The 17,483-nt window shown below is 38.1% G+C and overlaps 2 protein-coding genes and 1 long non-coding RNA gene across 4 annotated transcripts; 2 read left to right on the top strand and 1 right to left on the bottom strand.

The window, feature by feature from the left end:
• The first annotated feature begins 1,405 nt into the window (after window positions 1-1,405).
• LOC135638743 (varicose-related protein-like) lies at window positions 1,406-12,787 on the top strand. Of its 2 annotated transcripts, none has more exons than XM_065152071.1 (8): window positions 1,406-4,708; window positions 4,949-6,502; window positions 10,321-10,668; window positions 10,990-11,109; window positions 11,310-11,480; window positions 11,609-11,770; window positions 11,973-12,119; window positions 12,269-12,787. In XM_065152071.1, exons 1-8 carry the CDS (start codon window positions 4,541-4,543, stop codon window positions 12,575-12,577), a joined length of 2,979 nt encoding a protein of 992 aa, XP_065008143.1. In that variant the 5' UTR covers window positions 1,406-4,540; the 3' UTR covers window positions 12,578-12,787. The 2 variants fall into 2 exon arrangements, with proteins under 2 accessions (XP_065008143.1, XP_065008144.1); XM_065152072.1 differs by having other exon boundaries at window positions 1,410-4,708; window positions 11,976-12,119.
• A 15-nt stretch (window positions 12,788-12,802) lies between these two features.
• Window positions 12,803-14,291, bottom strand: LOC135638744 (uncharacterized). Its single transcript, XR_010496706.1, has 3 exons — window positions 13,791-14,291; window positions 13,433-13,674; window positions 12,803-13,361 (listed from the first exon to the last, which is right to left on the bottom strand). It is a non-coding gene; the product is annotated as an uncharacterized LOC135638744 (long non-coding RNA).
• Window positions 14,292-14,815: 524 nt separating this feature from the next.
• LOC135638251 (uncharacterized protein At4g14342-like) lies at window positions 14,816-17,240 on the top strand. Its single transcript, XM_065151288.1, has 4 exons — window positions 14,816-14,946; window positions 15,420-15,505; window positions 15,597-15,720; window positions 17,001-17,240. Exons 1-4 carry the CDS (start codon window positions 14,935-14,937, stop codon window positions 17,046-17,048), a joined length of 270 nt encoding a protein of 89 aa, XP_065007360.1. The 5' UTR covers window positions 14,816-14,934; the 3' UTR covers window positions 17,049-17,240.
• Window positions 17,241-17,483: the final 243 nt, after the last annotated feature.

Genomic DNA, 17,483 nt, shown 5'->3' with positions numbered 1-17,483 from the left:
TAATGGTGTTCACGCCAAAAGGTTTCCTTGCGATGTCCATCGTTGCCCTTCTCAAATTTTATTAGTAATTCCTCGGTTCTTCTGCACATCGAAATTGTATTTTGTTTGAAGGGTCAGATGCAGAAATCATTTAGCAGAGCTTGGGAATATGTGAAGAAGACCATTATCTGCAACATTAAATAGCAAACGAGAGAAAACCTTTGACAATTCGATTAGAAACAGTGAATTCGGGACATTAAAGGATGTTGCATTTGGTAGTACGGCTAATGGCTTGAAGGATCCATGTACTTTGTGCCACATCATTGGGCCTTGCAACCTGTTGCTGTTCTCATTTCCTAGACTCCAGCTTCATCCGAGTTCAAGGTAAAGAAGCAAAAACATATATACGAAATGCATGTGATAACCACATCTGAGTGAAAGAGAAGAGAGGCATTATGATGTCTGAAGCTGTGACCATGTTGTCGAAGCAATCAAATGTTAGTCTCCGCCTGTCAGTGATTGAATATAACTACATTTAGTATGGTCAATACAGGAGGTGAGGAGAAGGGTATAGAATAGGAGCAGTTCTATGTCTTCACCATGGCATGGATGCAGCTATCAAGACATTGGCTAGAGATTCACGCAGTTATGCTTCTGGTATCTAATCTAACATTTCTTTTTTCTTCTAAGTTATCTAATGTTAGTGTTCAATTTCTTTGTGAATGATCTGCTCCTTCGTTCTGTGGCTTTGTGGCATGAATATCTAATGTTTGATGATCGTACTCTTTGTTATGCCTGTCGTATACTGATATCGATCTTGGCACACAAGCAAGGCTTTTCAATGGCCATCGACAGGAGGAGCCAATTTACACTGCAAATGATGGTTAAAGCTACACAGATTTATACAACTCTCTTACATGTTATGGAAACTGGTAGAACAACAGACATAAACATGGAAGGATCTGCAATCTGCTCCGACGACGACTCGCGATCCGAGAAAACATGGCTGAATCTGATGCTATTGCATGATGAACCTGGAACAGAGGCAGTGTGGCCATGCCCTGGTGGTGGAGTGGACACTGGAGTGGAAGACTAGCCTTTTGCTCTCTCCTCCTCGGTTAATATTCGGATGGCACCTGTTCAATTTCCAGCGGTAATCCTCTTGGGAACTCCACGTAGGGGTAAGCCATGGGAATGTCTTCTTCGCCTTCCAGTTTCCATCTAAAGAACATTTTTCATGGCAAAAGTCAATTAAAGCAGATAGCTTGCACGCTTTACTTTGAACAAGGCATCAGTCCTGCGAAAGCAACCTTTTAATAGGGGAAGACTATGTATATTGACCATTCCCGAACTTCACATTGACAGGAGCCTTCTGCATTGGGTTTTCCCAAAAATGCACATTTGAAGGTTCTTTTTCATTGTTCTTTATGTGAATTAATGGCCAATGTAGCCTCTAGTAATTTTGTTATGATCTAAATACAACAAACTAGCAGGAACAAGAACGAGGTAAATGTTATTAAAGATCATAGAGTAAAAAGTTCTAGAATAAGTTCTTAAGAAGCTTTATTCAGGAGATGCAATGTTAGCATCTGCCTTTTAGCGCCACTTGTCACCACATATTGTGCTAACGCATACTATTTCCAGAATGTGTTATTTGAAGCCATATTAGGACATTTATGTTGGTTTTTTCAAGGTGGTATAGGTTGATATAGCTCCATATAGTTACGAATGTTTGATAACTTGTCCTACTTTTAGTCTAGGATTTGGTTGACCCTAAGCCAGTGTTTCTAAAATAGCCAGGTGCTATAAAGCGACAAGGTACCCTATTGCCTGAGCCGATCTCCTGAGCAAAAAAAAATTCTTACCTTACAAAAAATTAGAAAAAATGATTAAGGATAAAGATAATCATCTAAACAAGAACTTCAATCAAAACATGAATTTTTTCATTATATCAAAACAAGAACTTGATGTTGTCAGAAAAGTTCTAAAACATGCAAATGATTTGAATTTTTTTGGATCCTTTAAATAATTTTAGACTCTTTATTAATATTTCTTGATAATTCCTATTATTCTTGTACATCCAATGTAATTTTTCATTTTAATTTGATTGATTAATGTCAAGAGAGAGGAGAGAAGAGGGGGAAGAGAGATGAAGACAATGGAGGACTAAGGGGAGAGGAAAAAAGAGGTAGGGGAGGACAGTGGTGATGACGACTGTCGTTGGCTGCGGATAAGGGAGAGAGAAGATAATAGAAAGGGAAACAATAGTCATTGCGGCCTTAGAGAGGAAAGAAGTGATGAGGAAAGGTAAGAGAGGTTCAGAGCGATTGAGATGTGGTAAGGCACAAAGTAGCGGGGGAGAGAAGAACGAAGAGAGATGAGAAGGTGGTGATTTGTGAAGAGAGGGCAGAAATAAGGAAGAAAGAAGGAAGTGGGAAAGAAAATGAGAGCTAAAAGAGAGATGAGAAAAGAAGAATAGGTGCCAGGTGTACTCGAGAGGGTCAGAGCCCATCAAGGTGCTCGGGCAAGGTGAGTCTTGAGTCTATTGGATTGCATAGTTTGAATCAGGTCAGGGGGTTTGGGTTGTGTGCTAGTCCAGATGAGCACCTGGGACATCAAATGCCTCAGTTGAGGTGCTTGTCTAGACGACACTCAGTTGAAGGAGACTAGTCTAGGCCCCCCCATTGAGGCACTTGAGTCTTGCCTCATCTTTTCCATATGCCTCCTGATATCATTGGTCTAAAGTATACGTATGTGAGAAAAGTGTATGGATTCGAATTTTTTTTTATTGCTTTGGATGACCACAAGGCTAAGTTAGCTATTTATATAGTTTTTCTTGTGACTTGCATATAGTGTTTTGTTGACATTCTGTCCCAATGCAGAAACGAGGTCATCAGAACAGAGACATCTCTGGATGCCTCCATACTTTGGTTCACATCAACATATTGGTTGACATATTGAATAATGTTAAATAAATTTGATTGATTAATTTGATTATTTTTGTCTAGTGAATGAAACCCTTGAGAAGTTAAAAACGATCTGGGGAGTGATGTTGATTGATCTTAGTTTTCTTTTTCAAATTTTCTATATGTTTTCACACTGTCATGATAATTCTTTGATGATTTGAATTTTGAATAATGGTTTTGAAGTCACACTTTAAGCAGAATTGATGATTACAAGTTGTGGATAAGTTTGGGTTGGAATTACTATCAAGTCACAGGGAGTCAATCTTTTGTAATCACATGAACATACTTTAGTATAAGCACTAGTTTCAATTATTTAGTCTTTGTGCATGGAGGTCATCATTTACAGAAAATTCAACTGTTTCTGTAGCTTCCTTCTAATTCATATTTTCTTGATTTCTAACCTTGTTTTAATCCCTTGGTTATCATTTCAGCCTGTTTTTTGGATTGTCATTGTTTTTTTTAATTGTTCACGTTTTATATTGCTGCATTATGCATTATCATTGATCAAAATCAGATTTAGGCTGCCTTTAGTCACCACACAATCCCCTGTGTTATCTAGCAGAGGATTTACTTTGAAGAAAGATATTGTCTCCTCCTCTTTCTATTCAGATTTTTTTTGGCTATATTTTCGTTCTTAGTCAATTGGCAACCAATTGTAACATCAACAAAGAAGAGAAGAACAAGAATTTTCAATTCTTTTTTGCATTCTTGGGAATCAGGATTTATCTGCATTACAAAGACTAAGACCAAAATTCAAGGCATTGCAGTGACTATTAATCACTAGGTTGTGAATATTCATAGCAGAAATGTATTGATACATAGTAGGTGTAATATAGAGTTCGGTTTCTTTACAATCTAGATTGAGTCATGTAAAGTTGATAATCAGATTTTCTCTTTCCTTCAATTGTATATATTTTTAATATTAAGCCTTGTTCCATCAAATTTCTTTTCCAAAATTCTTAGGTATGTGAGTTAATTGTTCTCTATATATGTGGGGTCACAATTATAAAGTATCAAGTTTATACATGGATACTTTTTAATTCATAGAGGGTCTTAGGTGCTGGCTGATCCATTTATGTTATCTCCATCTTTATGTTTTCTCCAGTTTATGACATTTTATTTACCCCTATCACTAATCTAACTGCTTATGTTTAGTTCCTAATCTATCTTTTGGGTTATACTTTTGTGTTTGATTTGTCTGCTTTAAGTTACTGTTCTGTGTGTTAAGCATCTTATCAATAACTCTTCCACCCTGTACTTACTTTCTTGGTACTAGATTATGTGATTCATGTTCATGTATAAATTAATCACTTTCGCTTTATTTGCATGGGCCAGATGGTAATTAATTTATGCAAGCCAACTTATGAGAATGTATCATTTTGTTCTACTTTTTTCTTTTCCTTTTTGGTCTCTGTTCCTTCTTTTTTCAGGTGGGAAAAGGAAAAAGGTTGGATCTTGGTTTGGAGTTTGTAGAGTTGAAAATTAAATATAACTTTTGATATAGAAGATAAGCATTTCAAAGTTGTAAAGATTCATTTGATGCAGCTTCCGTACTTTCTAGACCCTGCAGTTTAGTTATCGAACCCTTCTCTTTTATGTATTTATACTTTTGTCTTTTCTTTATGTTGCCACAGGTAAAGATCTGGGAAGATCGCAAAGCGATAGCCCTTGCCACATTGAGACCACACGATGGTCAACCTGTTAATTCAGTTGCATTCATGACATCCCCTCATCAACCCGATCACATCAATCTTATCACTGCGGTACATTTCCTATTGCCTCTCGAGATGTGTTTAAATAGCATGCAGTTTTTGTTTTGTTATTTTTGATGAGTTCAAAGTATGTTTAGGTATTCGTTATGCACAAGTTAGGTTATTACTTCTGATGCAGTTGAATATTGTTAGTTAACACTTCTAATGGTGCTTCATTCATTATCAATGTCATCTCTTTGTCAAGCTCTCATCTTACAATGAACTTTAGTTGATTAAAACTTTTTGTTGCAGGGCCCTTTGAACCGAGAAGTGAAAATATGGACTTCTTCTAATGAAGAAGGTTGGCTCTTGCCTAGTGATTCTGAATCTTGGCGCTGCACTCAGACCTTGGACTTGAAAAGTTCCTCAGAACCTCATCTTGAAGAGGCATTTTTCAATCAAATTGTAGTCTTACCTCAAGCAAATCTTATAGTTATTGCAAATGCTAAGAAGAATGCGATATATGCTGTGCATGTAGACTATGGCACATGTCCGGCTTCCACACGCATGGACTATGTAGCAGATTTTACAGTTGCAATGCCGATTTTGAGTCTTACTGGTACAAATGATTTCTTGCCTGATGGGGGACAATCGGTTCAGATATATTGTGTCCAGACACAGGCAATTCAGCAGTATGCATTGGATCTGACCCAGTGTTTACCACCACCAACTGATAATGCTGGTTTGGCCAAAGATCCTCTATCTCGTGTCCTGGGGACACCCAGCCCGGAAGCATCATCTGTGTTAGAGTCATCTTGTGGACCTTCTGTCGGTGATCCTTCAGTAAGTGCTTCACCACAAATTCATACAGTGAGCAGCAGTGACTGTGCAATTCCATATCCGACAAGCTTAGCTTCTTGTGAGGTCATGGATGTATGTGAACCACCCATGTCAAAACCTGAATCTAAGCCCAGTGCTCCATTTTCTGAGAAAGACACTGATGCTCAAGATGTTTCTTCTTTTCCTGCAAATCCAGACCTCCTTGCTGGAAGAGTACCCAGTCTGAATAGCCCCCATAAAGGTTCTGATCATGGATCATCAATTGGTGATCATGTTGTGGACCAGTCGGTTTTTGATCATTCAGTTGACAGTACACCTGATGTTCCTTCTATAAATGAGAACTTGAAAAAAGATGATTCCAAAACTGAACAAGATGATCCTTCTATGGTGCCAAATCGTCGTTTACTCTTTAAGCTTGGTGGAAACACAACACACCTGATTACTCCATCAGAAATCCTTTCAGGTGCTATAAGTTCTTCAGAAAGTAGCCATGTCAATCAAGGTCCAGTGGTTGAAGGAGTCAAGGTCCAAGATGTGATCATAGATAACAATATGGCGAGTCATGAGGTGGAAGTAAAAGTTGTCAGGGAAGGCCAATCAGGTGAGGCAGAGGGCAATGGTTTTCAGAAAGTGCCTCAAGTTGTTATTATTGAAGATTATGAAAGATCCTCCCAGACTTTAGAAGCAAAATTTGAGGCCAACAATGAGTGTTCTACTGTGATAGAAACTTGCCAGGGTGGTCACACTGCTGAGACATTGGATCAGCCACCCAGTATCCTCGAGGAAGAAGTTGAATACAACAAAAAGGATATGCCTGAAAAGGAATCTGCTATTACACCCCAAAATCTCTCAGCTACTAAAGGGAAGAAGCAAAAATCAAAACAATACCAGACAACTGGTGTTTCACCCCCTTCATCAAGCCCTTTCAACTCTACTGATTCTCTGAATGAACCAGGGAGATACTCCAGTACTCCAACTGATGCTACCATCCCTCAGATTCTTGCACTACAGGAAACACTGAACCAGGTATTTAGAGCACTTGACTTCGTGATGCTTTTTTGATGGATATTAGTTTGATATTACTTAACATGTTATGTTATATACATTAAAAAGTATAGGTTGTAAGACAAACCTTCATAATTTATAGTGTATGACAAACAACTTATATCCCGACATATTTTTGGATAACATTGTCCTTGGATGATGAATCCTGTTTTCTTAGAACATAGAAGTACTTTTTTCTTTTTGTTTGGAAAACTAAATTTGGTTTTCTTAAACATCAGATGATTATTGATTGGCAGGGAGCTAGGCTTATGAAGTATGTCACATTTAGAAAAGTAAACAGAAGTTTTCTCTATTTTGCTTTTGAGAATTTTAATTCAGTGCATGTTACATGAGGGGCAGAGCTCTTTTTCTGTACTCCAGACATTGTTGGTATCTGTACTGTCTATGAAGTTGAGTTCTTATTTCTTTTTTGAAGAGGTGAACTGGTGTACTCAACTAAACTGTTTATTTTGTTAGACATAGATGAACTTGCTATTATCTGGTAACCCCTAATCACTTGGTCATATCTTGTATATTAAAAAAGATTTTGACAGCCTTCAGCTTGGATGAGGTAGTTAACAAAGTTTTGCTCTTTCTTTCTGCTTATACTTCGAATTTTAGAACTTATTTTTGCTAAGAAAGTTGACCTCATTTTTGTTGCTTTGTCAAATTTGTTTTACAATAGTCTTGCTGTTTGTTCTCCTATGAGTTTTTTATACATGACTAAGAATTAAAGATTGAGATCATATGGAGGTTCCATCCTCGTGAAGTAAGACTGCGTTTGCCTCACATTTTTCAGGAAGTTAAAGGAAGTTATTTGTTAGTATTTGCTTCTCTGGATATAACTTGTATATCTTAGGACTTCTTGCTGTTACTTGTTTATGGTTACCTGTTATTGGAACTTCATAGCCTAATATTCTAATGGGTTGGGAAAAACATATTACGAATCATTTGGTTGAATGGCTACTGCTAGAAATTTCATAACCATTAATGCATATGGATGGACATATTTAGCCCAAAAGGCAATACAGATATCTAAAATGGTGAAGTAATGAAGAATACGCTTGTCAACTTGGCTCTAGGAGGCCAATTCTACAGTGACTGCATATCCTATCATTGTCCTGGTATCTGAATTCCTTGTTCTCCTTGAATGGACTGTAACCTTACCTCTCTCATTCTGTTCTGTCCTTTATCTTCTGAGGATCCTGTGCTGTCTGATTTGTGATCTTCAGAATTCTAATCATCGGCATATGATAGGGATTTCGCATGATCAGAATTCTAAGTAGGAGTTAAGTATATGCATAGTTGTGTAGGGTACCATATATTATGATGTATTTACTATGATTTTTTATTGTTGCAAAATAAATATGAAAGGAGTTGAAAATTATTATAATTCAATGATTTTGTTCCCTGTATTGTTAAAACTTGAAATTATATTTACAAAGTCAAACATCTCAATTTTCTTCAGTGTCATGCTAAGATTTCCCCTTTACCACGTGGATGATTATGTTTTAAGCAGCGATGTAAAGAGGTGTTCTGGTGCTCATCTAGATGCTTGGACAAGGTGAGTTGAGGATTTTAGTGCCCCGATAAGTCTGGAGCAAGGTGCTGTCAAGTGTCAACTAGGCATCACCTAGACGAGCGCCTTAGCCGACCTGTTGGGTATTTCAGGTGCTCTTCTAGGCTGACCCGGACAACACATATTACTTGATCTGATCCAAATCTAATGCCCTCTCCCTGGTCCAATCTAAACCTAATCCTTCATGCCTGACACCCGCACTATGCCCTAACATTTTTGCTGTTGAATTGATGCTGGTAGCCACATCTCCCCTCTTTGTCGAGAACATCTCTTCTTTTCTTCTCTCCCATCCCTCTTCCCTCTTTTCTACCTCTTCTTTCTTCCCTCTGTCCATAGGTGCTTCGCTGCCACCCTCTTCTCTCTTCCCTCTTTTTCTCTCCCTCTCCTCTATGCATGGCCAACACCCTCCATCGCTGTTGTCCTCTATTCCCTCTCCTCTCCTCTCCTTTCCTGTAAGTGTCCAGCACCTGTTGTCGCTGCTTTCTTTGCCTTCTTTTCTCCCCTTTCTTCTTCCCTCTCTTCCCTCTTTTTCTTCCATCCCTCTTTCCTCTCTTCTGCCCATCACTGCTGCCTCTGTTCCATTTCTATCCATTCCTCTTATTCTCTTCCTTCTCTCCTTAGCTTAATTAACCAATTTAATATAGTCATTGAAACTACATTTCAGGTACAATGGCAACTAAATGTACATCAGAGGAATTATCATCATCATTTGCATGTTAAAGATGAAATATTTCCGTAAAACAAAATCAAGTTGGCAAGTCAGAAAATGCATCATCACGCAAGAAATGTCTTGATGTAAAGCAAAAGTTATAAGCTTATATGAATAAAATGAGATCACAAAAGATAGAATCTTTTCGTCATTTACTTGATTTTGATGATTAGAGCTCCTAGATCAATAAATGTTTAACTTTCTTTTGTTTTAATTTTTAGATATGGACTAATTTAATTATCATTTTATTGGTTGAGTGCTCTAGTTATACATGTGTGATTTGGTACTTTAGTAGTAATCATCTTGCATATGTAATGTTACAAAACTAATGTTTTGATTTAAGTTCTTGTTGGATGATAATCTTTACTCTTAATTATTTCTTTAGAGCGAGTGGCCTAGTACCCCAAGGAGTTGTGAGATCAACAATGCTTTATAGATCGGAGTGTTTGACAATTAAGAAATAGCATATATAAAAAGTTTATATTGTCAAGATGAGAAAGTTGAGATAGATGTGTGGAGTATTAGGAAAGATAGGAGAGATTTTTTTATTCGTGAACAACTAGATATCGCTTCAATACAGGATAAGATGAGAGAAAATCGCTTATGATATTATATGCACGTGTTTAGAAGACTACCGGATGCAATAGTCAGAAGAGGTGAAATAATTAATGTTAGTGATACGAGGAGAGGTAGAAGAAGACCTAAAGAAACTTTAATAGAAACTATAAATAAAGTTTTAGGTACTCTAAACTTAACTAAGCATATAACCTTTTACAGATCTCAATGGCGGCAAAAGATCTATGTAGCTGACCTCAAATAGTTGGGACTAACGGCTTTGTTGTTGTTGTGCTTTATGACATATAGTGTGTTTGACAACACTTATTTCAAGTCATAAACTGCCTTTTATTTTACAGGGTAAGGGTAAGGGAGCCCCGTTCACCCTTACTTATTGGTGTTTGTTTATAGCTGTGTTTTGTGACTTTATTGAGTAATTTTTTAAACTTATGCATAGTATTTATCTAAATTAATCTGTTCTACTATGAGATTCTCTTTCATTAACTTCTGTTTCTCATATTTCTCATATTTGATGGTTTTCTTTAAAATACTTCGTGTGCATCAGTTTTTTGTTTGATGGTTATACTTCTTTATAGAGTGAATGCCATGAATCATGACTGACTAGGACTTGATGTTTGCTGTGAAGTCAGGCAAGGGTGTCTTCAACATGAAATTCTTAATTGTTTAGGTTTTGCATCTATCCTGTTTGACATTTTGGATAAAGCTATTGTCAAATCCTTGAATTGTTTAGGTTTACATGTATCCTTTGTCATGTTTTAGACAGAGCTATAGTTGAAGCGCAAAGAAATGTAAAAAGTTCATGTGCCACTTGAATAAACTAGCTTTACAAAAATATGGCACCAACTTTGAACTGATTTGGTTAATTGTCACTTTTTATATGTAAAACTCCACCTAGCCATTCTTCTAATATAGTTTAGAGATGATATCTTTTTGCAGATTATGAACATGCAAAAGGAAATGCAGAAGCAAATGAGTATAATGGTGGCCGCTCCTGTTATGAAAGAAGGCAAACGAGTGGAAGCAGCATTAGGTCGTTGCATGGAAAAAGCTGTCAGGGCAAATTCAGATGCTCTATGGGCTCGTTTTCAAGAAGAACATGCAAAATGTGAGCGGGTTGGGAAGGACCAGATGCAGCAGATGGCAAATTTAATCACCAATATCGTCAACAAGGATTTGCCTGCCATATCAGAGAGGATATTAAAGAAGGAAATTTCTGCAGTCGGGCCTACTGTAGTGCGGGCAATTACACCAGTTATTTCTTCAGCTATCACCGAGTCATTTCAGGTTTTCTTTTTATCAATTACACCCCACCCCTGTGGATTTTGTCTTAATAGAAAAAATTTCGTACGTATCCCATAATTGTCCCTTGAAGACTTGACAGGTTACCCATGTCTCTCGAGAACTTGAAAATTATTGCCTATATCCATCATGTAGAATGTCCTTACTGATGGATATGGGCGTTGACTTCAAGATTTTGAAAGACATGGGCCTTGAAAGTTCCGAGAGATAAAAGCTTGATTTCTCAACTTTTATGGGGATATGGATGAAACTACCCCGTGGTTTAAATATGTGCCTTTAATAATTTCCTTGTGTCTTGCTTCTTAGAGGGGAGTTGGTGATAAGGCAGTGAATCATTTAGAGAGGTCTGTTTCTTCAAAGCTTGAAGCTACAGTATCAAGGCAAATTCAAACACAGCTCCAAACCTCTGGAAAGCAAGTTCTTCAGGTAGGAAAGTGTCACTGCTTAGTCAGTTTCTGTCTTCTGACATTTGATGAGCTCTTCCTGGGAACAGATATGAAACCCTGTAATATGCAGAGCTACTTCCCTCTAGTTCATATATATCTGATGCTGATATGTCTTTTTCATTTTTCTCAGATATTCTGTTCATACTCTAAAAATTGCTTACCTTAAACCTTAACATGCAGGATGCTTTAAGGTCTTGTGTGGAGTCCTCAGTGGTTCCTGCATTTGAGCAGTCTTGTAAAGCAATGTTTGAGCAAATAGACAGTGTCTTCCAGAAAGGAATGAATGAACATACTGCTGCTTCTCAGCAGCAGCTTGAGGCCGCACATACTCCCTTGGCACTTACTTTGAGGGTGCGTGCTTAACATGCTAGTTTGTTGGTTAGCCTGTGTGTATCAGGTTCTTGGAATATTATTTGCAGTAGTGCCTATGGCAGTAGAATTATTCTTTGGTAGTAACTTCTGCTGTTCTGTGTGCACAGGATACCATCAATTCTTCTTTGTCAATCACCCAAAATCTCACTACTGAATTGGTTGATGGCCAGCGGAAACTGCTAGCTCTTGTTGCTTCAGGAAACACAAAAACGACTAGTCCCACTACTATCCAGCAGACTAATGGTCCCCTGCCAGGTCTTCCTGAGATGGTAAATACTATTTCAAGCATGTTTGATCCTTCCATTCTCCTTCACTTGCTAAAAAAGGAAACAAGAAAAGATCGCTCATGTAAACACACACGAAAGGAAAAAATTTTCTGCATCACACATTAATAGTCAATTGGATTAGTTTCATGGTGGAGGCTGAAAATTTGGTTTAAGGGGAACAAGTTCTCTGAATTCTTGTTTCCAGCAGGCCTTGTCCGTGCAGCAGGTTGAGGCACCTCTGGATCCCAAAAAGGAACTCTCAAGATTGACATCCGAACACAAGTATGAAGAAGCTTTCACGATGGCTCTTCAAAGAAGTGATGTATCAATTGTGTCTTGGCTCTGTACACAGGTTTGTTGTTCATACTCATCCGGAACTTGGCCAGGGAAGAAGGATCAATCTTTATGCTCACATTTCATATTCAAGCATTATTTTTTCCGAGTTTTTTCAAGGTTGATAAGCAAGCCAGTTATTTCGCTGTATGTGGTATAAATTTTCAGGTTGATCTGCACGCCATATGTTACACCGTGCCACTTCCCCTGAGTCAAGGAGTTCTTTTGGCTCTTCTGCAGCAGCTAGCATGTGACATCAGCATCGAGACACCAAGGAAATTGGGTTGGATGACCGATGTGGCTGTAGTGATCAACCCAGCAGATCCAACAATCACATCTTACGTTCGGCCAATCTTTGAGCAGGTTTACAGTATACTAGTCCACCAAAGATCACTTCCCAGTGCCACTGCTTCTGAAGCAACTAACATGCGTTTGGTTATGCACGTTATAAATTCTGTACTCATGAGCTGCAAATGATCTCCACCTGAGTCAACACCCATTGGATCTGTTGATGTGTAGTAGTACCTTAGTAACTGATTTAACATTAGAGGCTGTATAAAGAAGTGAACAAGGAAAAGAAAAAGAGAGACTGGTTATTGCATTTAAGGTGTTTTTTTTTTCTTTTGTATGTACATTAGAAGGTGGTGTTGGAAACTGGCCAATTTGGTTCATGTGGCATTTTTTCTACGGCCTATTCATGATTGTAAAAACCTCATTTGTAGAACTAACTTTGATTAAGTCACATTATATATATATATATATGTATATATGTATATATATATGTATATATATATGTATATGTATATGTATATGTATATGTATATATATGTAAAATGGAGAATGGAGTAGGGATTGTATAAAGCTTGCCTTGTTAATTTTATTTATTTATTTCCCTAATCTTTTTTTTACATTGTGAAAATCATCAGAAATAAATTTTCCAAGTAAAATATAATTTCTATGTATATCATCGAGAAGACCTTAATATTGCTGCAAACATTTTATTATCGATCTGATTAAAAAAAAAAAAGAAAACAAAAAAATCAAGTAAATTGCTTTAACAACAGGTGAATTCTCACTTCAAATATGAAAAGAAATGTCTTGCAGACGTGCCTAGTGGCTTAAAGAACTTGCTTTTGATGCCCATTCTCCTCAGCAATACTGCAAAAATAAGGGCTCAGACAAGTTCTTTCTTTGTGAGAAGGACCAGAATGCAGCTGTAGGATTGTTCAGTCTCCCCACTTCATTTCGTATTTCGATCAATCTGTCAACTTGGAGTGTTATGGAAAAGAATAATTTGGTATATATTTTAAAATAGGATAATCAATAAAATACCTCTGTAGTCATGGCCTCCGTCTTCCGAGATCGTTAGAGAAAGAATTGCAGAGATTGCTATCGCATGCCTAACCGAGAAGATCACGGAAGCTGTAGCTGCAGCGGCGTTTCGCCGGCTGGACTCGCTCATGAAGCGTTCGGGGAAAGTTCGGGGCAAGATGGTTCAGATCGGAAGGGAGCTCGAGGTCAGGAACGAATTCCTCAGGTGCACGAGCGCATACAGAGGAGACCACGAGCAGCCTCTGAGTACATGGGCCAAGCAGATTCAAGATGTGGCGTATGAGATCGAAGACATCATCGATGAGTACAACTACATCGTCGCCGGAAGAAGCTGGAGCGGCTTGCAAATCTCACTCACCTGGTGCTGAAGATGTCAAGACTCAAAGAAGAACGCAGTGTCCGCGCTCATGGCGTCGCCCAATCTGGTCTCGCTCTTCCTCATGCAAGCGTTCGAGGGGAACGCACTGCGCTTCCCTGCAGGATCGCTGTGCAAGCTCAAGTCACTGGGACTGTGCGACATGGCGCACCTAAACTGCATAGAAATCGAGGGGACCGCCCTGGAAAGCCTTCAGGAGCTGACACTGGTGAGATGCAGCCAGTTGCAGACGATTCCCAGAGGGATTCAGAGCCTCAGTGGTTTGCAGAAACTGGAGCTCGAAGACATGCCTGATGAGCTGGTGGAGAAGCTCCGGGAATGGAGACAGCACTACCAAAGCATTCCTATCATTAAGATTTGGTACCACATAAATGGAAGCTGGATCGTAGAGAGACTCTCTTGCCCCCTCCTAAGTTTCCATGGCTGATGATATCACAGCTCACATAGAAGCTTGTTGGATTTTGGCTCAAGACCAGAGTTGTAAAGCGGTAATTCCTTTTTCATTTGTGTATAGTATTGTCTGTATAGGTATCTGTTCATAGTGTTGTCTGTATAGATATCTGTTCTTGCTTATAACAGAAATGTAATTTTTCTCTTGCCTACAACTCTTTTTTTTTTCCGAGAAAAAAAAGTAATTAAAGTTAATATTTTGATGTGAAAATTATCAGTTGCTTGGTCAAGTTTATTACTGTGAATTATATTCTCTGATTACTTGAGATCAATTACATTTTCTGTAGCCTACTGTTAGCTTCATTGTTCATACCATCTTGATTCCAAGAATTGTGATGGATTTCTTTCTTCTCATTGTTCCTATTCAAAGCAGGCAATAAGTAAGTCAACGCCTATTGGAGTTGACTCACGTTTGATTCACGGCCGCCGAACACCGTTGACTTTTACTGCACCCGTCGATTCTGGCGAGTATGGTTGCTGCTGCTGCGCTCTCCGTCATGGGTATGGGAATCTTCGACCATGGGCATAGCAGCAAAAGCCCAAGCCCGGTCCATTTAGGCCCACTATTTTGTTGGTGTCGGCTACTGGAAGGAACGGAGCCCTAATCTCGTGACTTAACACCTCGCAGGCGTCCTCCAATCTCCCTCTCCGGCGACCCGCGAGAACATAGCGGAAGATGGATTTGAAGGTGCCTACATCTCTTTCTTTCACTTATCATATCCGTATTGGTTTCGATCACAAAAACTTGTTGTGCACTTGTCTGGTTTTACTATCTCCTCTCCCTGTTCCTCTTCTGTGTTCGTGATGTGCTTTTCTTGATTTACTTTCCTTGTCTGCGTAACGTCTCCATCGATTCTAATAATCGTCAGATGTCTCACCAAGATAAGTTCTGTAACACTGTCTCTGTGCTTCATGATTACTCTCTGTACGAATAATTTAGATATATGGTGGTAAAACACTTGATTGTTGGTGTTTGGTGAAGTCAAACTTGTGTGTTCGAAACTCATGAAGGGATTTTAGATGCAGATCGTTTGTGGGTCCAAAACTTAACCGAGTTATTTCATGCATAGCAAGATGATAGCTTGCTTGTATATTGCCCTTTTTTGGATTAAGGTTTTTTTTTTTCGACTGAATATTGCATAATTACTCTGTTGTGTGCAGGCTAGCGACAGATTCAACATTAATTCTCAGCTCGAGCATCTTCAAGCTAAATATGTTGGAACAGGGCATGCTGACTTGAGTAGATTGTAAGCTTCCAAATCGTTGTTAGACATGCTTGTTTCCTATGTAGAGGTTGCTGTATAAATTTCCTACTGGTTATATTTCTTAATGTTACAGTGAATGGGCAGTGAACATCCAGCGTGATAGTTATGCATCATATATCGGTCACTACCCTATCCTGGCATATTTTGCGGTTGCTGAAAATGAATCAATTGGAAGGGAACGCTACAATTTTATGCAAGTGAGGCATTGTTCTATTTATTCTTTAGTGTAGCTTGCATCATTTATCAGTTGTACATATTCTGCACCTGCTATGCGCTAAACCACCGCCAAACCTCAAAGATGATTTGTGGTAGTTTGGCAAAAACCATTTATTATATGACTCATACAGGTTAATAACCTAATTTATCTGGTGGGTAATAAGATTAGTATAAGGAATTTTCTTTTAATATGGTTCATTGTTTTTGTTGAGAAGTCATTGAAAATATATTTCGTAGCATGTTTGTGTAATACCCACAATTCTATTATGTCTTAGCCAAGCTGTTAAATTTTGTTTTCTCTATGGCTGAGATGAATCTACCGATATAGTGGCATTCATGCTATATCTTAAACATAACAGTGCCACGCTATCAAAAAGTTCAAATACATTTTCTTTACATGTCTGTGCCCATATTTTGTATGATATTTATAAGGTCCAGCGGGTTGGTGTATTCATATCGCGTCATTCCATTATCTCTATCCATGCTGCACAGAATCTCGCTGATGGCTTGCTAATATCACAAAGTTAGTTATTCCAGTTTCTTAAAGAGAATCATCCTGTCCCGTTATTAAGGCCATAGGCAACATGAATGATGGTATTGGAAAGGACCTGATTACTTCTTTCGATGTGTTCTCACCATGGGGTTTATTTGATTTGTTCATGAGAGATAGGGGTCAATAGTTTTGTCGTTGAATCATTAATTAGATTCTAATTGGTTAAATATTGTACTAGGACATAATTTGTGATTTCTATTTCAGCCTGCTTTGATTGATTTGTTTAAGAGAAATAGGAGTCAATAATTTCATTGTTGAACATTGACTAGATTGTAATTGCCTAATTGGTTAAACATTATTTTTTTTGACATAGTTTGTGATTCCTTTTTGAGCTTGCATTAAACTTTTGATGATTGTTACTGTCTCTACAACTAGTTTATGCTACTAGGACTAGGCTAATGATATTTCTTTTCTAAAAAGCTAATTCTTGCCCTGTGTTTTTGTTTCACCAAGTGGATTGCTATCTACCTATACTTTTATTTCCTTGTTCTTCAAAAGTTTCCTTTGATAAACAAAAATATTTAGCTTTCTGGACGAGTACTAGGTCAACTATGCTAGCATTCGATGCCATCTCGAAAAGAACCCTTCTTTTTGGTCCTATTTTACTGCTGGACTAGGCATAGTAATTTACTATGTCAGTAGTTTTGCATTTTTCTTGTTTCTTCCGACAAGCCGCTTGCGACGTAACTTAAATGTCTTTCCTTGCAGAAAATGTTGTTGCCCTGTGGTCTTCCACCAGAGAGAGACGAAGATTGAAGTGGATTATCACAGCGTCTTCGAATCTGGCTTCTGAGGTCGATTGTGGGTTCCTTTTGCCAGGGAGTCGAGAAACAATCAGGGTGTAACCATATTTCTATCACCAAGTTATTGTAGTTATCATGTCTCCTTGAACTTTCAAGTTGGGATTTTTAAGTTAAGCTCAATCGAACTTGCTCCTTTCTACCTGAACCTTGTCTTGATATGAACGCTGTGACTCTGCTTACTGCTTGGCGGTGAGAATAATTTCCTTAGAAAACAGAGATTTCTGGATGTCTTGTAAAGATGAAATCGCTGCATCTTGGAATCTTTTATTTAGGGTCTTTTTATTTTTATAAAGAGAATGTTGATATTTTTGTGAACTTGGAGCTAAAATCTTTGTTAAATTCATTTTGTAAACAGCTGTAAGATCTTTACTGAATGCATCTATAAACA

The sequence above is a fragment of the Musa acuminata genome, chromosome BXJ3-5, assembly GCF_036884655.1.
Source record: "Musa acuminata AAA Group cultivar baxijiao chromosome BXJ3-5, Cavendish_Baxijiao_AAA, whole genome shotgun sequence".
Lineage (NCBI taxonomy): Eukaryota > Viridiplantae > Streptophyta > Magnoliopsida > Zingiberales > Musaceae > Musa > Musa acuminata.
Note: the sequence above shows the minus strand (reverse complement) of the source record. Positions and strands in the feature narration are given on the sequence as shown.

Coding starts and splice junctions, on each gene's coding strand:
- LOC135638743 (XM_065152071.1), top strand. CDS start 4,541: ATGTATTTATACTTTTGTCTTTTCTTTATGTTGCCACAGGTAAAGATC. Junction 10,669..10,989: donor CTATCACCGAGTCATTTCAG/GTTTTCTTTTTA, acceptor CTTGCTTCTTAG/AGGGGAGTTGGTGATAAGGC. Junction 11,481..11,608: donor CCTTGGCACTTACTTTGAGG/GTGCGTGCTTAA, acceptor CTGTGTGCACAG/GATACCATCAATTCTTCTTT.
- LOC135638251 (XM_065151288.1), top strand. Junction 15,506..15,596: donor CATGCTGACTTGAGTAGATT/GTAAGCTTCCAA, acceptor TTAATGTTACAG/TGAATGGGCAGTGAACATCC. Junction 15,721..17,000: donor AACGCTACAATTTTATGCAA/GTGAGGCATTGT, acceptor CTTTCCTTGCAG/AAAATGTTGTTGCCCTGTGG.